Genomic DNA, 19,045 nt, shown 5'->3' with positions numbered 1-19,045 from the left:
AATAAAAGAATCCATAAACTGCTAAAAAAGTTATATCCGCTGTCAAAAATTATTATTATTATTATCATAACATAAACAGGCTTTGGTTGGGAAATACCTCGAACACGTGTATTCACAAATACAACTGTGCGTCGATTGCCAGTATTCATGTAAAAACATGGTACAACAATTTGAAAAAAAAAAAAAAAAAAAACTTCTTGAAAAATGGATCCATTACTTCATGCTTGCACAACTGGAACACAACCAAAAAAATAAGGCTGAAATTTAGCTTTTACCTCCACTGATTGCAGCATACACGAAGTCCTCACATCTAGGGAAGCCACCACTCAACACATCCGACAATGCACCCATAACATCAAATGACTCTAGCAAGTCCGTAGCAGAAATAATGTCCTCAAGCCATGACAGCAACTCTTTGGAGAAACCCACAATTTCTTTCACATTCAATAATCTTTCTTTCATAAAAACCTCCCAAGCTTCCAGTTTTCCGGAATCATTTTCCCCTTCCGTGTCCTTGGAGGCTCCTCGAGTATGGATTGTGTCCATGTTCCATGATTTCGCGCACTTGAAGTAACACTGAAGCTGCTCGATCAAGCCGGTGTACACAAGCATTGGTTGAATGGTGGAAAACAACTCCTCTGATCCACTGGTCTCTAAAGACTGGTTTGCTCCATTGTCGGCACTTGAAATGTTGGGTAGATTGGGAGTCAAGGATCTGCCATGCTTCTGCATATAAGCGTGGTAGATTCCTCGCTGCAAGAAGGCACGGCGATGTTGCAACCATGACTCATATGATTCTGAGAGAAGTGAGCTAACCATCATGAATTGGACAGTCTCCTCTGTCCCATTGGAAGACTGTGTCCCAGGAGAAGAGAATTTGGATTCCGAAGTAGGAGACGACAGATAAGTTGCCACAGACTTGGCCATGTTAATGCGTTGCAAAGAATCGTGATCAAGCAATTGCCGTGCCATCTGTATCATGAAAGGTAAAAACTTGGAATTGCTTTCTTTTCCACCGCCCCTACTGTCCGCACTGAACGATGCACCAGTCGCAAACCGAGCTAGCATCTGAGCATAAATAACTACGACGTTAAAATCTACAACTTTCTTCATGAGCAAAACAATATAAATAACTAAATGGTTTTTACACACGACAATGCCATGAACAACTAACCATGAGGGGGAAGCACCAAAGTATATGCCAACACAGGGGTAAGACTAAAATTTTGTAAAAGAAAGAGAAGTATATACCAAAACAATGTCATATGTCAACAACCGCAGCCGGTTTCCATCAGCGCGTCCCAAAGCATTGAGATAATCCCAGTATTGGTCAACATATCGGACATATTGCCCTGAAGGAACAGAAGGCCCTCTCAGAGGAAATAAGTTGTTGCAGAGCGTCTCGTTGTTTCTAAGGGCAGCCCCATCCCATTCCTTTTTAGGAATCTTTAGCTCAGCATCTGCTCTTTTAGCCTCTTGATGGCACTGAAAATGTATGATGTTGAAATGGCTGACAGTAGTATAAACACAATCTCCACGGGCATTCCCTGAACTTCCAACACCTAAGTTCACTCGTTTGCTGTACGTGTAAACACCCAGCAAATCCGTAGGTCTCAATCTGTAGCCCTCTCTGCAAACCATGCAAGCCAGCCCATCTTCCTCTTCTTCAACATCATCTAAACCTTCCTCCAGGATAGGTTGGGCAACAACAATTCGATCCCCACCATCCGAAGTCGATTCTTGCCGCATTCCAAGCCCCTTTCAACATTAAAATCTTAGATCACAGACGGTTACAAGGTAAATAAAATTTCATTATCAAAACATCTGTCATATTTATCTGCCAGTGAAACTTATTCATATTTGTTTCTAAGACCACCAAAAAGTACTGGATATTGCAATATTACAAAAAGTTGTTAATGCAAACATACATTTTAATAAAATTCCAGCTACATTTTCAACATATATGGGAAAAACTATAGTAGCATCATAACTCCTGAAATGTGTTTTGTTTCGGGTTCATATAAATTACATCATATCTAGAAGGCATGCAAGTGGCAAATATATGTCAGCAAGTATAGTAATCAGAAATTAAACCAACAAAAGATGAAAAGAATCACCTGAAGCAACTGTTCTCTTTTCCTCAGTGCTCGACGCCTCATCTCATCACGTGTGGCATGTCGTAGCTGGCGAATTTTTTCTGCCAGGAATCCAGCATCATTTCCATCTTTGTCAGTAAGAGAGTCCAACAAGTTTTCAGCCCTTGCCCCAATCTCATTTTCACCTGGAACACTCTCCAAAGCATGAAGCAAAGGTAATATTCCTTCTTCGTCAATACATCTCTGAGTGGTCAAGTGACCCATTGACAGCCCCTTCAGCATAGAAAGTATAAGTGGAACAGACGGCAAGTTTAATCCAGATGCCCATTCTGCGGTTGTCCTAAAGTCAGGCAGTCCCGTGCATGAAAAAGTTTCCTTCAAATGTCTTACAGCAACTCCAGTAATCCCTTTCTCCAATATAATATCTTTAAATCTCTCACCGCAAGAGCTCGTTTTAAGTGATTCTGAGACTCTCACAAAATTCTCTAGAGCAAATTTTTGTTTGGCAGCAAGCTGAGCAATTTTTTCATCCTTAATGTTATCTTCGTATTGCTTTTGTAACCAGTCAAATTCACTCCAGTCCTGTAAATATGGGTCAAAGTGCTGGATGAGAACTTCCATAGCTGCAGGTTCTCCATAAGTCAAGTATGGCAAAATTCTTGCAACCATTTCAGTGTTCCTCTGCTGTTTGCTCGATTTTTTAAGTCCTGAAGGATGAGACAATCGCTCCAGAAACATGCTTACTATTTTCTTAGCTTGTTCACTGCTGGCAGAATCTTCACTGGAGACTGTAAGAACTCCCGGTGTGACACTGATATTATCACTCTCGTTTGCTTCCAATGTAAGACCTTCCACAATTAACAGAATGCCTTCAGCTGGTTCCATAGCATCCACTGAGAAGGCACGTCTTGCAGTTTCAAGGAGTAAACCTAAGGCTCCCAATCTTAACAACGCTCTTCTGTTCTCCTTTGTTTTGCAACAAAGCATTAGAAGATTTAGCACAGAAACCAACTGCTCTTGATTCAACTTTAGATCCTCGCGCAGACGCTGTTAAATGTATTCAGGACTATTAAAGTGAAAGGTATTTTCCAGTAATAAGATATGATAAGAGGAATTCGACAAGGTAAGAATACTGGACTAAAAACAGGCGAAGTCATCTAAAATAAGTTGCATACCTGGACCATGCTCAATAGAATTTCCAGACCCCCACATTCTCTGACAGCACCAGTTATTACAAACTCAACCTCAGGGTCTTGGGATTCCTCTCTATCATCATCTAATTCTTTGATCATAGGCTCTGTAGCTTCACCATCCAACCCCTGCAATTTGATGGACTCATTCCATTACTAAAGCTGAAAAAATGCATGGTGTGATCTATATTATAATTAAAGTATGAGTTTAAATTGTATTATTACTAATTTGTCCTTATTTTTTCCTTCCTTTATTTTGGTCTTAAGAATAAATATCTATGATCACGGAACAACCATGAGATCTTCCTCGGACAGAATAACCAGAAAAGCAACTAGATACAATCTGTAGAAACAAATATATAAATTTTAGTGGAAACCTGAAGCCGATATGTGAGTGTCATTGGAGGACAATCCCTTGTTGGCGTGGCAGTATTAGCAGACAAAAAAACACTTCCAGAGGCAGTATTTGAAGATTGACTATTTGATTTCTTCCAAACTTGTTCATATACTTGAGCGATACTTAAATCGAGAGAGATGATATTTCCTGCAACCAGCAACTCCATGCCATAGTCATCTTCAAGCAGACCCAAAAGATCCAACTGATGGCAGATTTTATTTTTCACATCTCGCATCAGGGGACCAATCTCAGCACTCGAGTAAGGATTCTTGGTCATCGACCCCCTTATAAATTCCTCCTGAGTATGTGCCTTGTTTAGTATCAAAAGATACACAGGTTCTGGCTTCGAAGGGCAAATCAAATTACAGAGCTGCTCCAAGATAAACTGCACAAGTAATACATTTTTTATTCAATTCAGAACACAACTGCATGATCACATAAATCAACCGACACAACTATCATATATTGCAAGGTTTCTCGTACAAAGGGAATTTTACTGACATAATTGATGAGTGTGACTATTCTTTCCAGATACTTACTCAACATATTCAAACAAGAAGATATGATAAATTCTCACCCATGCATCTCAAATCATAAAGGCAAAGTCAAAGAGTAGAATTAAATACTGTAGTGCTAAATAAGTATGTATCTTAATGGTAACACCATAAAAGTACGAAGTGTATAATTGAAGTTCCCTAAACTCCGTAAATGGAAAAACAAAGAAAGAGGTTGAGAAATGAGTAGAGAACAAACCAAAGAATTACGGCCCTTTCTGTCCTCCCCATGAATCTGTAAGCCACCAATGCATGCCTGGATGAACTGCCGTTTGTTTTCATTGCTCTCAAGCAGAAGACCGTCGAGAAGATCTTTCAAAAGGCGATTACAGTCACCAATCAATTTCGTCTTCTGCACAATTAAGCCCCTGATCACAATAAGGGCCTCCAGAACATCAGATAACAACTGATCCCTCATGAATCTGCAGCCAAAAAAGAACATTCAATACATTGCAACAAAGTTTGTGATGTATCAGAAAAATCGAAGCTAACCTGGATCTTATATTAGGGATCTCCAAATATTTTCCAAGTAACTCTATGAGCTTATGAAGAATAAAACCTTGAGAAATATCAATATGGAGGCTCCTCTCCAAGGATTCCACATTATTCACTTCTGTTGTGATTAGCTTACATATGGTGGCCAAACATCCTCGTACAGTCAAGAAAATACGTGCATCCTCTGAATCTAGCATTCTAAAGAGCAATTCAAAATATTCCGCAGCATTTTCACCAGCTGAAAGAGTCGCAGGTAACAAAGACATTAGCAAATTAAGCAACCGAAATCTCCTCGATGAACTTTGACCACAAAGTAAACTGATGAGCATGCACATCTCCGATCTTACTGACTGTGAACAAGCACTCAATATGAGTTCTTTAACCCATGATCCAAGCTCAAAAGATCTAATCTCACTCTGACCTGTTTTACAAGAACGACGCTTCCATCGGAGAGCATATTTCATGGCCAAATAATCATATCTCTGAGGCCGAGATTTCTGACCAGCTCTAACTACCTGAGAAACTTTATATTGCCTCCTCACGAAATCAAGATATGACGCTCCTCTTTCCCATTCAGAATAGCTTAGTAATGGGATATCCTGAGTCTTCGAAGAACCATCCCAAGTCCTATCTAATGATTCTGATGTATACTTGCTTCCACTCACAACTACGCTGGATTCAGATACACATGAATTAATACCATCTTTCATCTGTGATGGTAGGGCAGATTTTCCGTTCGCTGGCTCTTTATCCATTGTATCAGGTTTTGGGGGAGTACATGCATGAGAAATTATTTTAAGACATGGTAGAACGACATGCTCAGATATAGCAGGATGCTTGGCCCCCAGTTTGATGGATTTAAATAACAACTGGAACACAATTCTTAATCTTGACTCCCAAAACTCATCTGCCAAGGAACAGATATCTGAAAGCAACATTAATTCTTCACGTGTTGCCAGAGCAATGTCTATTGACCGGTGATGTTCAAGACAGTACACGACCTTCTTCTGCAGCAAGCAATTTAATTCAGCAACAGCATTCGCATCAGCCTCAGAGAAGGCACAAAGTGCCGCCCGGGCTTGGACACGTGAAGTTTTCGGGCCTTGGTGTATATTATTCTCAAACAACTCATGCAAAATGCCAGAAGCAACAAGCTGCTTCTTAGAACTCGGATGTTTTGACAGCACAAGTAAAAGCTCAAGACATTGGGTCACAAATGTACTAGCACAGCCATAGCAACTATTAGGAGACCTCGATACAACAAATCTCGAGGCTGCAGCAGCATCATCAGAATGTTTCTGGTGCAGATAACTCATCAACACCTGTCTGAGACCTTGAAGAGTCTGAACACTTTTGCTCACAGAATCAAATGCTGCTTTGCATTTCTCACCATAGAGTAAACCAAGAAGGGCAATTTTGCGATTGATTTTGAAGGAAGGGCCTGGCAACGAGACCATCATTTGCTGAACAGAATCCTTCTGCTGAGAGTCCATTTCATTCTCACCAATGCTAGAAACAATTTTCAACAAAGGTTTTTTGAATCCCAAAAGCTGTTGATATCGCCTATGAGCGCTCTCTGATTCAGATTCTATTGCAGTCAGTCCCCTTTTCATATCTTCATCATTTTCCATGCTATCAAATATGAAACTTGGCTTAGCCATAAAATTGAACTCAAAACGTCCGTATTTACTGTATCCACACTCATTGCATAAAAATGAGTCCAGATTTTCATAATTAATATTGCGGCATTGCCTGCACTGATAAGCATTCTCACGGCAGTTGTTACAGATTCCATGCTTGTCAGTGACAGGTCGACTGCAGCGTGGACATTGAAGTGGTTCAAGGGACAGTGCTTGAAGATTTTCATAGAAAGAATCCAACTCAATCATAAAGTTACATGACGTTATAGGAATGGGGAATTCCACTTTCAACTCAGTCTGATTGCAAGAAAGATGGCATATCTTTGCTCGCTTCCACAAAGACCAGTTATTTTTCAACTCCGACAAGTCAGCCACAGGCCTATTGTTATAGTACAGATTCAGAACTTTCACCGACTTGGATTTCCGCTCATCGTGAACATTCATGGTCACACTCTGAATGGTGTAGCTACCAGTACATTTCACAATAATACGATTGTCGGTGAACTTTGTTTCAGACTTCAAATTTTCAAGCTTCACCTTGCTATATGGGACCTCAGGTGAGCTGCAAGCCACACAAGGCTCACTCTCAAGATAATAACCATCAAATTCCACCAAACCACTCAAAGTGTTGTAAATGCGTGAATTCGGATGATTTGCCAAAAGCTCATTTTGTGAGTGAAGTGCCTCAAAAATGCATTTAATCACATCAGCTGTCAAGCATTTATCTACGATTTCATTGTTCTGTTTTTTTGAGCTGTTATCTGGAAATTTCCCCAGTAAGGAGGTCACGAGTTCTGTATATTCGACGACATTCTGACCATATAACGGCAAGCAGCTCAGTTTCTGTAAGAGAGCAGTTAGCATGGATTCCTTAAATGACTGCTTACCATGGTACCAGGCACCAAGAAGAACACACTTGGCTTCTCCACGCACAGAACTTGAATTCCATTCCAACAAAAATTTGTCAATAAATTGTTTCAGGCAATCATCACTATGGTCAGTAAAGACATTTAACACCTGTTCCATATCCATGTAAGATTTCTCCATAAGAGATTCGCTTCCTTCTTCACCTTTCTTCTTTTTCTTAGAGTCAAGAGGTTGAGCCCCAAGCTTATTGGATGTAGAACTTATCTCTCCACCATCAGCTCTCTGTGAAAAATGACTTGCATCCTTTCCAGTATAAAGAGCCAAATTCAGAAGTTTCAAAGCTTGAACCACACATTCTTCACCAAAAAAAAAGACTCCATCCATCACAAAAGGTAAGACATCGGAATGCCTCAGGCAATACTTCTGCCAGTTACGAGGTCGCGCTGCCGCTACCTCTGCAATGGTGGATAGACACTTCACTATTTTGACACTTCTTTCATATGAAAAGGTATTCTGAAATCCGCCAGATTTTTTTATGTGTTTGTAGAGCTTCTTAGTTTCACTAGTAAACAGCCAAGTGTCACGAACACTGTAATATTGTGTCTTACTGCCACATAGATGAAGAAACAGCCTCCTTGCATACCTCCTAATGGTCGTTGTATGTGGATTGTTGATATAACTGCAGAGAACATCCTGGTACCCATCAAGTTTTAAATCCTTACGAGAAGTAACTTTGTACAGCCTATCTTTCTCCCCAACTTTGTCATGCTTCTCAGGCCTAATTAGGCAATAAACCAATCGGAAAGTGTTTTCTAGCAACAATCTAGGGTAGTCCGCAAAAACATCACTCCGATGTGCTTTTGCATATGAATCTGCGAAAAATGGTGAGAAATTACCCGCTTGCACCTCTCTCCGGATTGATAATTGAGCACCACAGCCAGGACCAGGGTTCAAACCAAAAGAAGTTTCAATACTGACAGAAGGGGACTTAAAGTCAATGACCAGTTGCTGCAGGATGTCCATGAGATAATTAATGAAAACCTGCTGCCTAAGAAGGCCACAGGCCCTATGCAGTGAAGAAGCCAAGTCACTTCTATCACGGTCATCCAATGATGAACTGGAAGTGGAGGGAGGGTTGTGGATGGTTGTTTTGTCCAGTGTATCTGCTGTCCCAGCAGCTTTTGATCCCGAAACATCACCACCTGGTTGGTTCCAGTTACGTAGCATGAGAGTGAAGAACATAAAGACAAGAATTGTTACTTCCCCAAAAGATGAACGGCTTCTAGCAATGAAAGGTTTATCAAGTTCTATCTCATCTATAAACCATTTAATCAATTTTGCCAAATTTATGCTCTCAACCTCTGTGCCATCAACAAAAGGACCACCGATAGCTGACGACAATCTGTAGATGAGCTGCATCACGGGAACAGCACGAACACCAGAGGCAGTCTTCATAAATCCCTTCAGCTGTTCAAGGAGCTCCGAGAGAAGTAATGAATTGACAGCCCTTTTGGATTCAGATATGGTAACAGCATCAACAACTGAAGCTGAAAACTCCCCAGACTCATTAGGCTCCAAATCAAGGCCTGATGGAACTGCATTCTTCAAGTTGACATCAGCAACCGCTGGCAAAAAAATTGAATCACTTAAATCATCAGCAGAATAGTGAAGGTCACTACCATCTCCACTTAACATCTCTACTTCAATTGGAATTGCTGACATAGGATAATCTCTAGAATGCGGGAGAGGAAGTCTTTCTGCATCCAGCACTTCATAGCATGCTTCACATAAATCGAAGTCAGGGCATACAGCACAGTGCCATCTGCGTCTCAATATAGGAACAGTTGAACAGCCATCACAACAATATTGTACCGATGAAGTAATTGAATCTTCTTCTACCGTCACAGGATTATTCCCACAAGCTGCACTTGTAGCATCAGTATGTAATGGAACTGGTGTTGTATTCTCCAATTCATCTGTACCTAGCATAGTCTGCTTCGGAAAGGGAACCTGGAGCAGTCTTGAAGATATAGCCAAGCTGTAAAGAAGAAACAATAAGTGTACACGAGGAGAAAATTCTAAAGTTCTAGAACTGGTTTTTCTATTTACCTGCTGGAAGTTTGAACAGCCTCGTTCGTTGATAGAAGAAGTTTCTTAAACAATGTGACAGCACGGGAAACAGATTGCCGAGCCGCAGGTTTTCCAGACAATACCAAACACTCTGCATAACAATAAATAAGTTCTACAGATGATATGACGATGTTGTTCATAGTCTGTGTGTCTGGCTGTTCCACATCCAAGATTCCCCAAAGTACTTGCATAAGTCCATCAACAATTTCAGAACCTGCATCAATCTCAATGATTAAATCATACACCTTGAGGAAAAATCATGAATCAATGGGACATCTAATTAAATCTCAGAGCATCAATCACAGCCAGCTGTAAAAGTATACAACATTTTATGCCACATCAGATAATTGGAAGTTGATCAACAAAAAAGATACAGCTTCTGGAAGCATGTGGACTAAAAGAAAACAAAAATAGAAGACACAGAAGAGGTCAAAGGGGTCTAGTTTCACTAAGCACAAAGTCGCCAAGGATGACTTTTAAGTGATTTGGTGATAATGGAGAATTCCTTTTTAAATAAAGCACCGGGAAGAAATCCAGTAGATGTTACAATGGGCAGAGAAAATCTCTAAGAATAAATAGCTTTCGACCCATGATGATGTCATAGTACACAAACATCAACAAGATTCAGAAAGCACAAAACACAAAAAATCAGGGACCGGTCACATCAGCGTCTCAAAGTTCTTGCAGGTACCTAGGCTATGAGTAACAAAAAGAAAACTCAGTTTATATTGAATTATGATACCGTTATTCTCAAGGAAAGCAGCCAAGTTGGAGCGGCGATGCAATGCAATCTTAGAAACCGCACGCATCTGAGCCGTAAACTCCTCGATAATCCACCCTGCAGTGGGCTCACCCATTCCCAGCTTTGAGGAAAGCAACAATGTGGATTTTACCACTCCACTAAGGCGCATAGCATCTTTAACCTAGCAAAAAAAGACGGATGTGACTATGACAAGCTTCTGTACATGAAATCAACGACTAAAGTTGAGAACCAAGTATGATCAAATATGAAATTGGAGAAGTGAAATTAAGAACCAACAGTAAAGTGAGACCGCTGGAATTACTTGGTAATAGATCTCTCTCCTAGGAAACACAGCCTGCAGAACGCGGCTAGCAGCAACCTGTAGCAAAGGCTCCCTGTCGCTTTCATATACACTTTCCAAAACTTGCTTGCATTTAATGTTACTCAAATCCAATTTATCTTCAGCTTTCAAGAATCCGTGGGGTTTACACAAAAGATAAATCCGGGACAGGAGCTTGAGACCATCAGCCACCACCTTCTCCTGGATTGAAGCAGATTGTGCATACTGAGACTTTCTCCCAGACCCTGGAGACCATGAATTGCAACCAAGTGTGTGTGCTTCCATGTCTAGAATGGCATCCATCTTCTCTTTCCAACCAAATTCATCCTTAGCTCGACCATATACTTCCAAAGAATCTATTCTGGGCAAAGCAGATCCACTGAAGGTTCTTCCAATGCTAATTGTGAATTCCTCGTCAGCTAATAGTGATTCAGCCACTGTGACCGGAATATCATACCAAGATCGCATGCCTTCATCCAATTTTATCACCCCCTGGAATACGGTAATTTCTGAAGGAATATGACTTGCTCATGTATTGCCCACATGCAAGCGAAAACCAACCATAACAATATCGGGATTTGAATTGGTCACAGTTATCTGAATAAAGAAATGTCCAACAAAAACACAGTGAACTTGGAGAAGTTTGGAGGTGAAAAAAGATCTCTCTTGATTTTAAGCATGATATAGGCAAAACGGCCAATCTAAAGATTACTGTTAGATAACAGATTTATAAGATGAAAAAAACCTGAACCTGCAGCTGATCAGTGACTCATACACACGAGATGAACAATGATAAATATTTACGTGGAATCTGCTAAAAATAAAACATGGAGAAACCAAAATTGTCTGCCCAAGTTTCTATTACACACTTCACTAGCATCAACTTGGTTTCAGCTGAACAGATACTAACTACATACAAAACATGTCCCACAGTGCAAAAATGTTGTCTAACTGAATAATCAATCCTTAATGAATAGAGATCGAGCATGACACGGCATGGGCATCAAAGAGAGACGGAGGAGGGGGTTCAAGACAAGTAAATTTGTCAATTAAACCATGACCAGACCTAGAGAGGTGATCAATAAATGTAAACAACAAGGAGATGAAAAAGGAAGTAAAATGTACATCAGCAATACCTTGAATCCAGCCGGATTAGTTCCCTCTAAGAACCCATCCTCAGATACCAAAGTTTGTTTAGCCCCTTCAGAATCATTATTCCTTATGGCATCGCCACTCAGTTTGACGTCTTGTGTTATGCAGACAGTTTTCTCAAAAAAGTCAAGTGGAAATTCTGGTTTTACGCCCCCGTAAGCTTTATTTTTCAGAATACCATATCCTAATTTCTTAACCTTATCGGAAATAAAATTAACACCAGTGTCCACCCCTGCGGGAATGTGTGAGTAAATCTGAAGGCTTCCATCTTCATGCAAAACAAGACAGTGAATTTTGTCTTTTGACAAAGGCTTGTAAGCACTGAACCCTACCAATGCTGAAGTTGACCCAGCAGCATGCCGTAAATGATGTGCGAGAATTTCATGCTCTCCCAAGGCGATGGCCAGTACACCGTTTGATTTCAGACTAGAATAGCAAACAAACAACCCACTACCACCCAGCAACTCTTTCCAACGGTGCAGTCCAGCTGGCCTGAGCTTACTTTCCAGGTCATTCTCATATACGGCTGACATTTCAATCAGAGATGTTGCGTCTGGATTGAGACGGCCAATCAAGGTACTCCCGTCTTGGTAGGACAGAAACAGCAATTTATGAGTAGAAGAAAAATATAGTGACGAGCCCTTAACTTGCTTGTTTCTTCCCTCTATTTGAATACCTTCCTTCAATGGTCTAGCACCAACATTTGCCTGCACTGACATCTCTAACCTGTACAAGCAGCCAAACTCTGATAGAACAATGAGAAACATTCTGCCATGAGATCCATAAATAAGAGTCGCATCCACTACTGTATCATCAGGCAATGTGATATAGTGCACAGGGCTGATATTGTCCTGTGACAGATCATATATTTTCACAAATCTGTTAGTCACTACCATAAGCTGAACCTGAGAGCCCGGAACCCAGTCTACGCGTCTGATATAAGCACCTTGTAGAGCAAGTTCAATGGCTAAGCGATCAATCACCTCACCTCGATGATTGATAGTAAGGACTTGGCAATCTTCATAGCCTGCTACAACAAGATAATTCTCTACCAGTGAATTAAAGAGTAGACGTACAATCTCAAAACGAACTACATTTTTAGAAAGTGGTTTCACATTTGCCTTATCGGCTGTGATCGGAGCAACCGTAGCTTGTCCAATTAGCTGATCCACATCAAATATGGCTACCTTATCACCTTCTCCAACAGCCAACCGACCTCGGGAACTTACACTGAGTAATGATTTAACGAGAGAACCACTAGTCAAATGGGATTTTAGTTCCTTTGCATTTGAATAATCTGATTTGATCTTCAAATCTAATGATCCACTTTTATAGGCCTTCTTCAATTGTAAAAGATCACTGTCATAATGGAGTACTTTGTCTTCAGCCAGATATATTTTTTTGTCTTTTAAACTATGGAACTCCCTTCTTCCAGTAATAGTTGGCAACAATGACATGCAAACTCCAAGAATCCGATCTTCAACCTCAAGCTCGTTGAGTAGCATTGGCATCCTACTTTGAACCTCATTTGAAATAGATAACCTAGTGAAATTATCAAGGTCATCTGATGCATCCTCATCAACATCTGAATCACTCTCGGGCATCTGATTCGTGCTATCCGTAAGAGGAAGAAAAGACTGTAAGTTACTGGCAACGTGATTGGTTTCAATGCTACTTCCAGTGACTTTTCGAGGTTTCAAGCACTGGCAACTACTGCCTCGAACTCCTCCAGCGCCGCAGTCACAAAAAAAACGACTAGAGCGAGAGTATACAACGCGGTGACCACGATGACAAACTTTTGCACACACGGAGCAACAACCTTTGGAGACAGTCAGGTCACATGTGTAACAGAAATACCAGTGTTGTTCCATAAAATTGCTGCCACTGGATGTAAATGTGCAAACTTTAGACGCCAGGGCTCTCTCACTGTTGTTATCGTCTTCGTCACCCTTATCTATGCTACCAACCTCACCATCAGATGTCCCATCGTCTTCATCGTCATCATCAACGGAAGCATCGTCACAATCAACTGAAGTAGGTCCTTGATTAACAGTGAGAACCAAATTCTCGACATTTTTTCTCGAACTAAACGATCTAGAAGACAAAGGCCCCAAACCAGAACCAGAGCTGGAAACAGTATTCCCTGATAACTTTCCAGAAATGCACCTAGAAGGCCCAGTATCACTCAAGGATGTTGCGAGGAATCCAAAAAGATACTTCAATCCTTGAAGCAATCGTTCATCACCAGCCAGATTCTCTATCAACCCCACTGTCCTCAGTAGCAGTGGCTTAACTAATGCTTCCCCTTGTGAGATCTGGACAACAAATTTGAAATAACCTTTTGCTAATTCCAAATCAAACAACACGAATGCATTGTCTAGGGAAAGTAGCATGGCTTCATGTAAATGAGACTGTAGTTCTTGCAACTGGAATTGAGAAGCTGATGCCAAAAGGCACATTAAAAAATTTGTGGTTGAGTCTCTTAAAGAGACTGAAGTTCCTATGGCAGTGACGCCATTTGGTGTTTCAATCACAGATCCCAGTAACCTGATTTCCAGCCACTTCGAAAGGTAAACTGTATCCATGATGACAAATTTCTTATGTAAATTCTGTTTTACTTCAGGATATAAATCATCAGACAAAAGATCGATGAAAAGGTTGAGAACCCTCACATTAACAGACTCAGAGTGGCAGTGATCCAGAGAACCAATCAAAACAAATATATCGCCACGAAGGGAACCAAAGTAATTCTTAATCTTCTCAGAGATATCTTCTACAGAAAGGAAAAACTTGAAAATGACATTTTTTGATGGATCATCCTTCAGGCTGTAAATAATGTCAATCATTTTTGTGACTACAAATTCATAGACACTATCCATATCTTTTCCTTCATTGACACTCTGCAGGAATTCCTCCATGCGCTTCATGATAAATAAGCTGCTATAATCAGCCCCCACTTCAAAGTCCAAACTCAAGCTTTGGCATATATTTTCGCATTCACCTTTGAGGCTTCCAAATACATTGTCACATTTGATTGTCAGGATAGACAGAAGTATCTCACTAATTACCTCTTCTACCCCACAGCTGATCCCTTTAGAATCTTTGACCTTCATCAATCCATCAAGAATAGTAATAATTCCATTAACATTGAGAATACAAGACGATACAACTTCACCTGGAAATTGAAGAACAAGGGGAAACCCATGCAACACAACTTTCCAAAAAGTTTTAGATCGAATCCCCAGAGCCATTTTTTCAACAATTCTGTCTTGCTTCATGAAAAGCTCGTAGAAAGATTCCAGCAAGCTAGGATTAATCCCCATTTTTCCAAAGAAATCTTCCTGCATACTGTTGTCAAAATTGACATATTTAAGAAGCGACAGATGCGAAAATCTGTCAACAGACAGATGCCCATTTTTTATGGTTGAGGACAAAGCATTTTGGTAGATTCGTAAATAACTATTTAACAAAGATGACAATATCTTGATCAGCTTTGTGATTTGATCATCTTGAAAATAGTTGGAAATAAGGCTTTTGGCCAACACAAGATACCCAGCATCCTTGGCAGCATAAGCCTGGCAGCTAATACCCAAGTTTGTGGCGGAATCCTTTTCATTATGTGCCCAAATGCCTGTACAAATAAAGGACAGAGCGAAAGAAACCCAGGATCCGCTTCTGAAGAAGTCCCAACCAAGTTCCTCAACATCCTCACGCAAAAGAAAACCATCAAATTGCTGAAGCAAACTCAACATACAATCTGGAATGACAGCACACTCGCTGCTGCTGAGGTAGTTGCCAAAAATACAATGGCTAAAATAAACAAAATTCTCCACATTTAAGATATCAGGAAACCTCAGGCCACTCGAAACAACTTGCCAATTTTCTGCAGAAGATACTGAAACCGGGATATCCCAGCAAAGCAAGAACAGATATCGTTCAATAATCAAGTCATCCACCTTGGCAGCTCTTTTACCTTTCCAAAATCCAAGAACCCGTGAAAAAGAGGCTTGAATCTCCCTCCAACTTAAACCAAAGAAATCAACTGAACGGTAATCTTCACATAAAGAAGCCAGAACGGGTGCAACATCAACCATCTGATTAAGTAAAATTTTTCTGTAGGGGTTTTGTTTTGCCCATTCACTTGCCAAGCCCTCTAGCACAGTGGCTGGCCATGACAACAAATAGTTTGCTGAATTATGCATGCATAGATAAGGGGATTCCCTAAGTTTTGTCCTGAAGTCCTGAAGTAGAGATGAAGGGCAAGAGCGGGGATGATAAATCATGTGCCGTAGTAATAAAACCAGCCTCGAAACCAACAAGGCCCAGCATGACAATTGCTCAGTATCAAAACCTGTAGAGGGAATATAAATGATTTGAAGCGCTGAAAGTACTTTACTAGCCAACATAGACTTCTCCTCTTGGGATGAAAAATGAAACGCAACTAAGAGAATCTCAATGTGAAAGAGAGAAGGAAGAGTTTCAACAATATCCTTCAGAGTAGCACACGTTGAACTGACAGTTTTTGCTTTCTCATGGATAAATTCTAGGAATGTCTCATAAAGTTTAGTCCTCAAGATAATACCAGCTGAACCCACTCGGCACACAAGGATACGGGCAAGCAAAGCAAGGGTCTGATCATTGTACATATAAGCACCATTTTCAATAATTAGTATGGTCTCAACAATAGACTCTTCAAGGAATTCAGACAAAGCTCGATGCAAAAGAAGTTTCTGCAATAGTTCAAAGCAAAGTACATGAACATGTCCGAACTTCCTCTCTTCCTGCAGAATTAGGCGATTGTCCCCATTCCTGTCTTCAAGACAACAATCCTGGCAACTAAGTATGGAAAGCAAAATATCAATATGGTTCCTACTTAGCCTTTTGCTTGCATCAGTGAACAATGGAGGATGCCACTCGGGAGAAAAAACACAACTTTTAAGAAAACTAAGTAACTCAGTAGCTGCTTGCAATGGCGTATTGTTGATCCTAGAGCTGGAACTGACAGCAACATTTGATTGCTCACAACCATCCATGGATCCAACAGAGCGACTGCCTTCAGAAAAAAGATCACCGAAAAGAGCTTCATCTTCATGACAAACAACATTGTCTGATTCAGAGGTCCCTGATGCTTTTGTTACACTGGAACATAATCTCTCGAGGAGAGGCTTTAATTTAACACCCTCGGAATGAAGGAAGATAACAAGATGTATCAGGTTGTCTAGCCACTGATTGGATGGTGGGAATAGTAGTCCACATAACTCTTCAAATGTGTGCTTTTTCAAGAGAAAAAACTTCTCATTACTAACGAGACATGAAGAGGAATCAACCATGGCATGACTGTCAGTATAACCTGTCTTCGGATCATCGAACTCAAAAAGAGGACATGATCCCTTTATTTCTAAAATGAGTTTCAGAATACAAATGACCACCCGGGGATAGTAAGCCAAAGGGATCTTACTGCTAACAACAATTTTGTTATGCCTCCAAATGTCGGTATCCAAATTGCTCAAGATAGAAGCTGTTATACATACTTGAATATTCTGAAAAACATAATTCTTCAGGAAATGCATTACTTGAAGAAATTCTTCCAACAAGTGAACTGCGAGGCTTTCATAACTATTTTCAACAATAATATTGTTATATGCAAAGTCGACACCAGTACGAAACAAGCTTGGTAATAAATTGATAAAAGCAGCAGCTGATTGCACCACTAGATTTTCTGAGTCAACGTATTTGGTATCTTTTGCAAGACTTGTCAATAAGTTGAGTATTCTTACACAAAAAGACAAGATTTTCCGAAAACTGTGACATACTGGTTTCTCGTCAAATGAAACTGGGAGCTCTAAAAGTTCTTTGCAGTGAAAGATAAGTCGGTGAATGCATCCAAAATGAACAGTAGCCAAATGCTGAGAAAGAACAATCAACATATTAGTACTCTGGGGAAGAGGCTGCTCGATGATGGGTGAATTCCTATTCTCCACTTGCATGCATTCAGAAAAAAATTCCATTAACATGTGTTCATCTGTCTCTTGCTCCTTCGAGCATTTTCCCCCTTAAAAAAAAACTACCATGTTAGTTACAAAGCCAACAAAGTGAATGGGACATGATAGACAGTGATAGACCAATACCCAGTAACATGCACTCAATGTGGTCCAGCCTGTCAGCAGAATCATCTTCATCAGGCACAGGAGGCAGCAATTCCAAAAGAAAGTTCATAGAACACGACTGAGAAGGATCCAACTCCTTATCCACTCCATCAATTAGCAGTACCTCCAAAAGTTGTAACACGATGTTCTGAAAGAGGTACAAAGTCAGATAAGGTGCAACCGAAGCATTAGTGGCACATGCACACGAAACCAAAAACTAAATGATGTCTCTTCACAAAAGTAATCACAAACCTGAAGACTCAAATCATCGCTTTTCCCAATCCATTTTTCCAAACTACAAAGGGCAAACTCAATTGTCTGATGAACCACTGCCACAACCACCGGCTCCACTTGCTCGACTGTCTCGTCACACCAGAAGAGACTAACACACTTAATACCATTCGCACAATAAATAGTACATAACAATAATCCAAACATGAAACGCAACAAACATTTTTTTTGAAAAAAAACTCACCTGGTAACGATCGGAGAGCTTTAACAACGGTAAGCGAGACACAAGCCAAGGCATGAACCCGAGCTTGATCCCACACTTCCAACCCTACTTTACTGCCAGTTTCCTCAAACACCACCGGCTTCACTGATTGTCTAAGAATAGAATAGAGCTTCCGAAATCCTGTCCTCAAAACAGACGCCGATGCATCGGAGCGGAGGCTCCGAGAGAAGTCACCAGACGAGACGGCAGTGACGAGCGCTGCGATCTCCTCCGCCATGAGACTCCGGCGAGCGTGTAATTTCGTGATCAGCAGAAGTTCATTAGTTGATTGATCGTAGAAACGAGCGAAATCTTAGCTATCGAGTTCGTGAATGAGAAATCAATGGATAGAGAATGGCCCGGAGAAATGGAGACTCTCAGACTGGGGTTTTGGTTTTATAGGAAATAACCGTTTTATTTTACATTCTAGCCTAGTCTACCATTAATCAGCGTGAGATGCAAGTCATCTTTTTTGATCAACCAATCGAAAATATCCTCTATACTGCTTCTAATTAATTAATTAATTAAAAATACAAATATATATAATTTAGTGTAAGTTTGCGTGAATTAGAAAAATGTTATTTAATTATTACAATATTTCATTGTGACGAATTTTAGCGTGAATTAGAAAAATATTATTTAACTATTACCATTTTTCATTGTGACGAATTTTAGGCTTAATTTTCATTTATTTAAAAATTAATTAAATATAAAATGAATATATTGATCTATTAATAATTTTAGTCAAATGAATTAGTTATCTGTTCCGAGAATAAGTTTTTAGGCGCGAACCAAATACCACA

At 40.2% G+C, this 19,045-nt stretch overlaps 1 protein-coding gene across 1 annotated transcript; it reads right to left on the bottom strand.

The window, feature by feature from the left end:
• Positions 1-40: 40 nt before the first annotated feature.
• LOC140970822 (auxin transport protein BIG-like) lies at positions 41-18,651 on the bottom strand. Its single transcript, XM_073432753.1, is given in 14 exon segments — positions 41-1,068; positions 1,252-1,758; positions 2,118-3,143; positions 3,272-3,415; positions 3,664-4,068; positions 4,437-4,659; positions 4,730-9,277; positions 9,349-9,583; positions 10,112-10,292; positions 10,434-11,048; positions 11,588-17,655; positions 17,732-17,897; positions 18,002-18,108; positions 18,225-18,651. Coding segments are annotated over 14 exon segments (15,285 nt in total). The 5' UTR covers positions 18,481-18,651; the 3' UTR covers positions 41-264.
• Positions 18,652-19,045: the final 394 nt, after the last annotated feature.

Source organism: Primulina huaijiensis, chromosome 2 (assembly GCF_012295235.1).
Source record: "Primulina huaijiensis isolate GDHJ02 chromosome 2, ASM1229523v2, whole genome shotgun sequence".
In the NCBI taxonomy this organism is placed as follows: Eukaryota; Viridiplantae; Streptophyta; class Magnoliopsida; order Lamiales; family Gesneriaceae; genus Primulina; species Primulina huaijiensis.
Note: the sequence above shows the minus strand (reverse complement) of the source record. Positions and strands in the feature narration are given on the sequence as shown.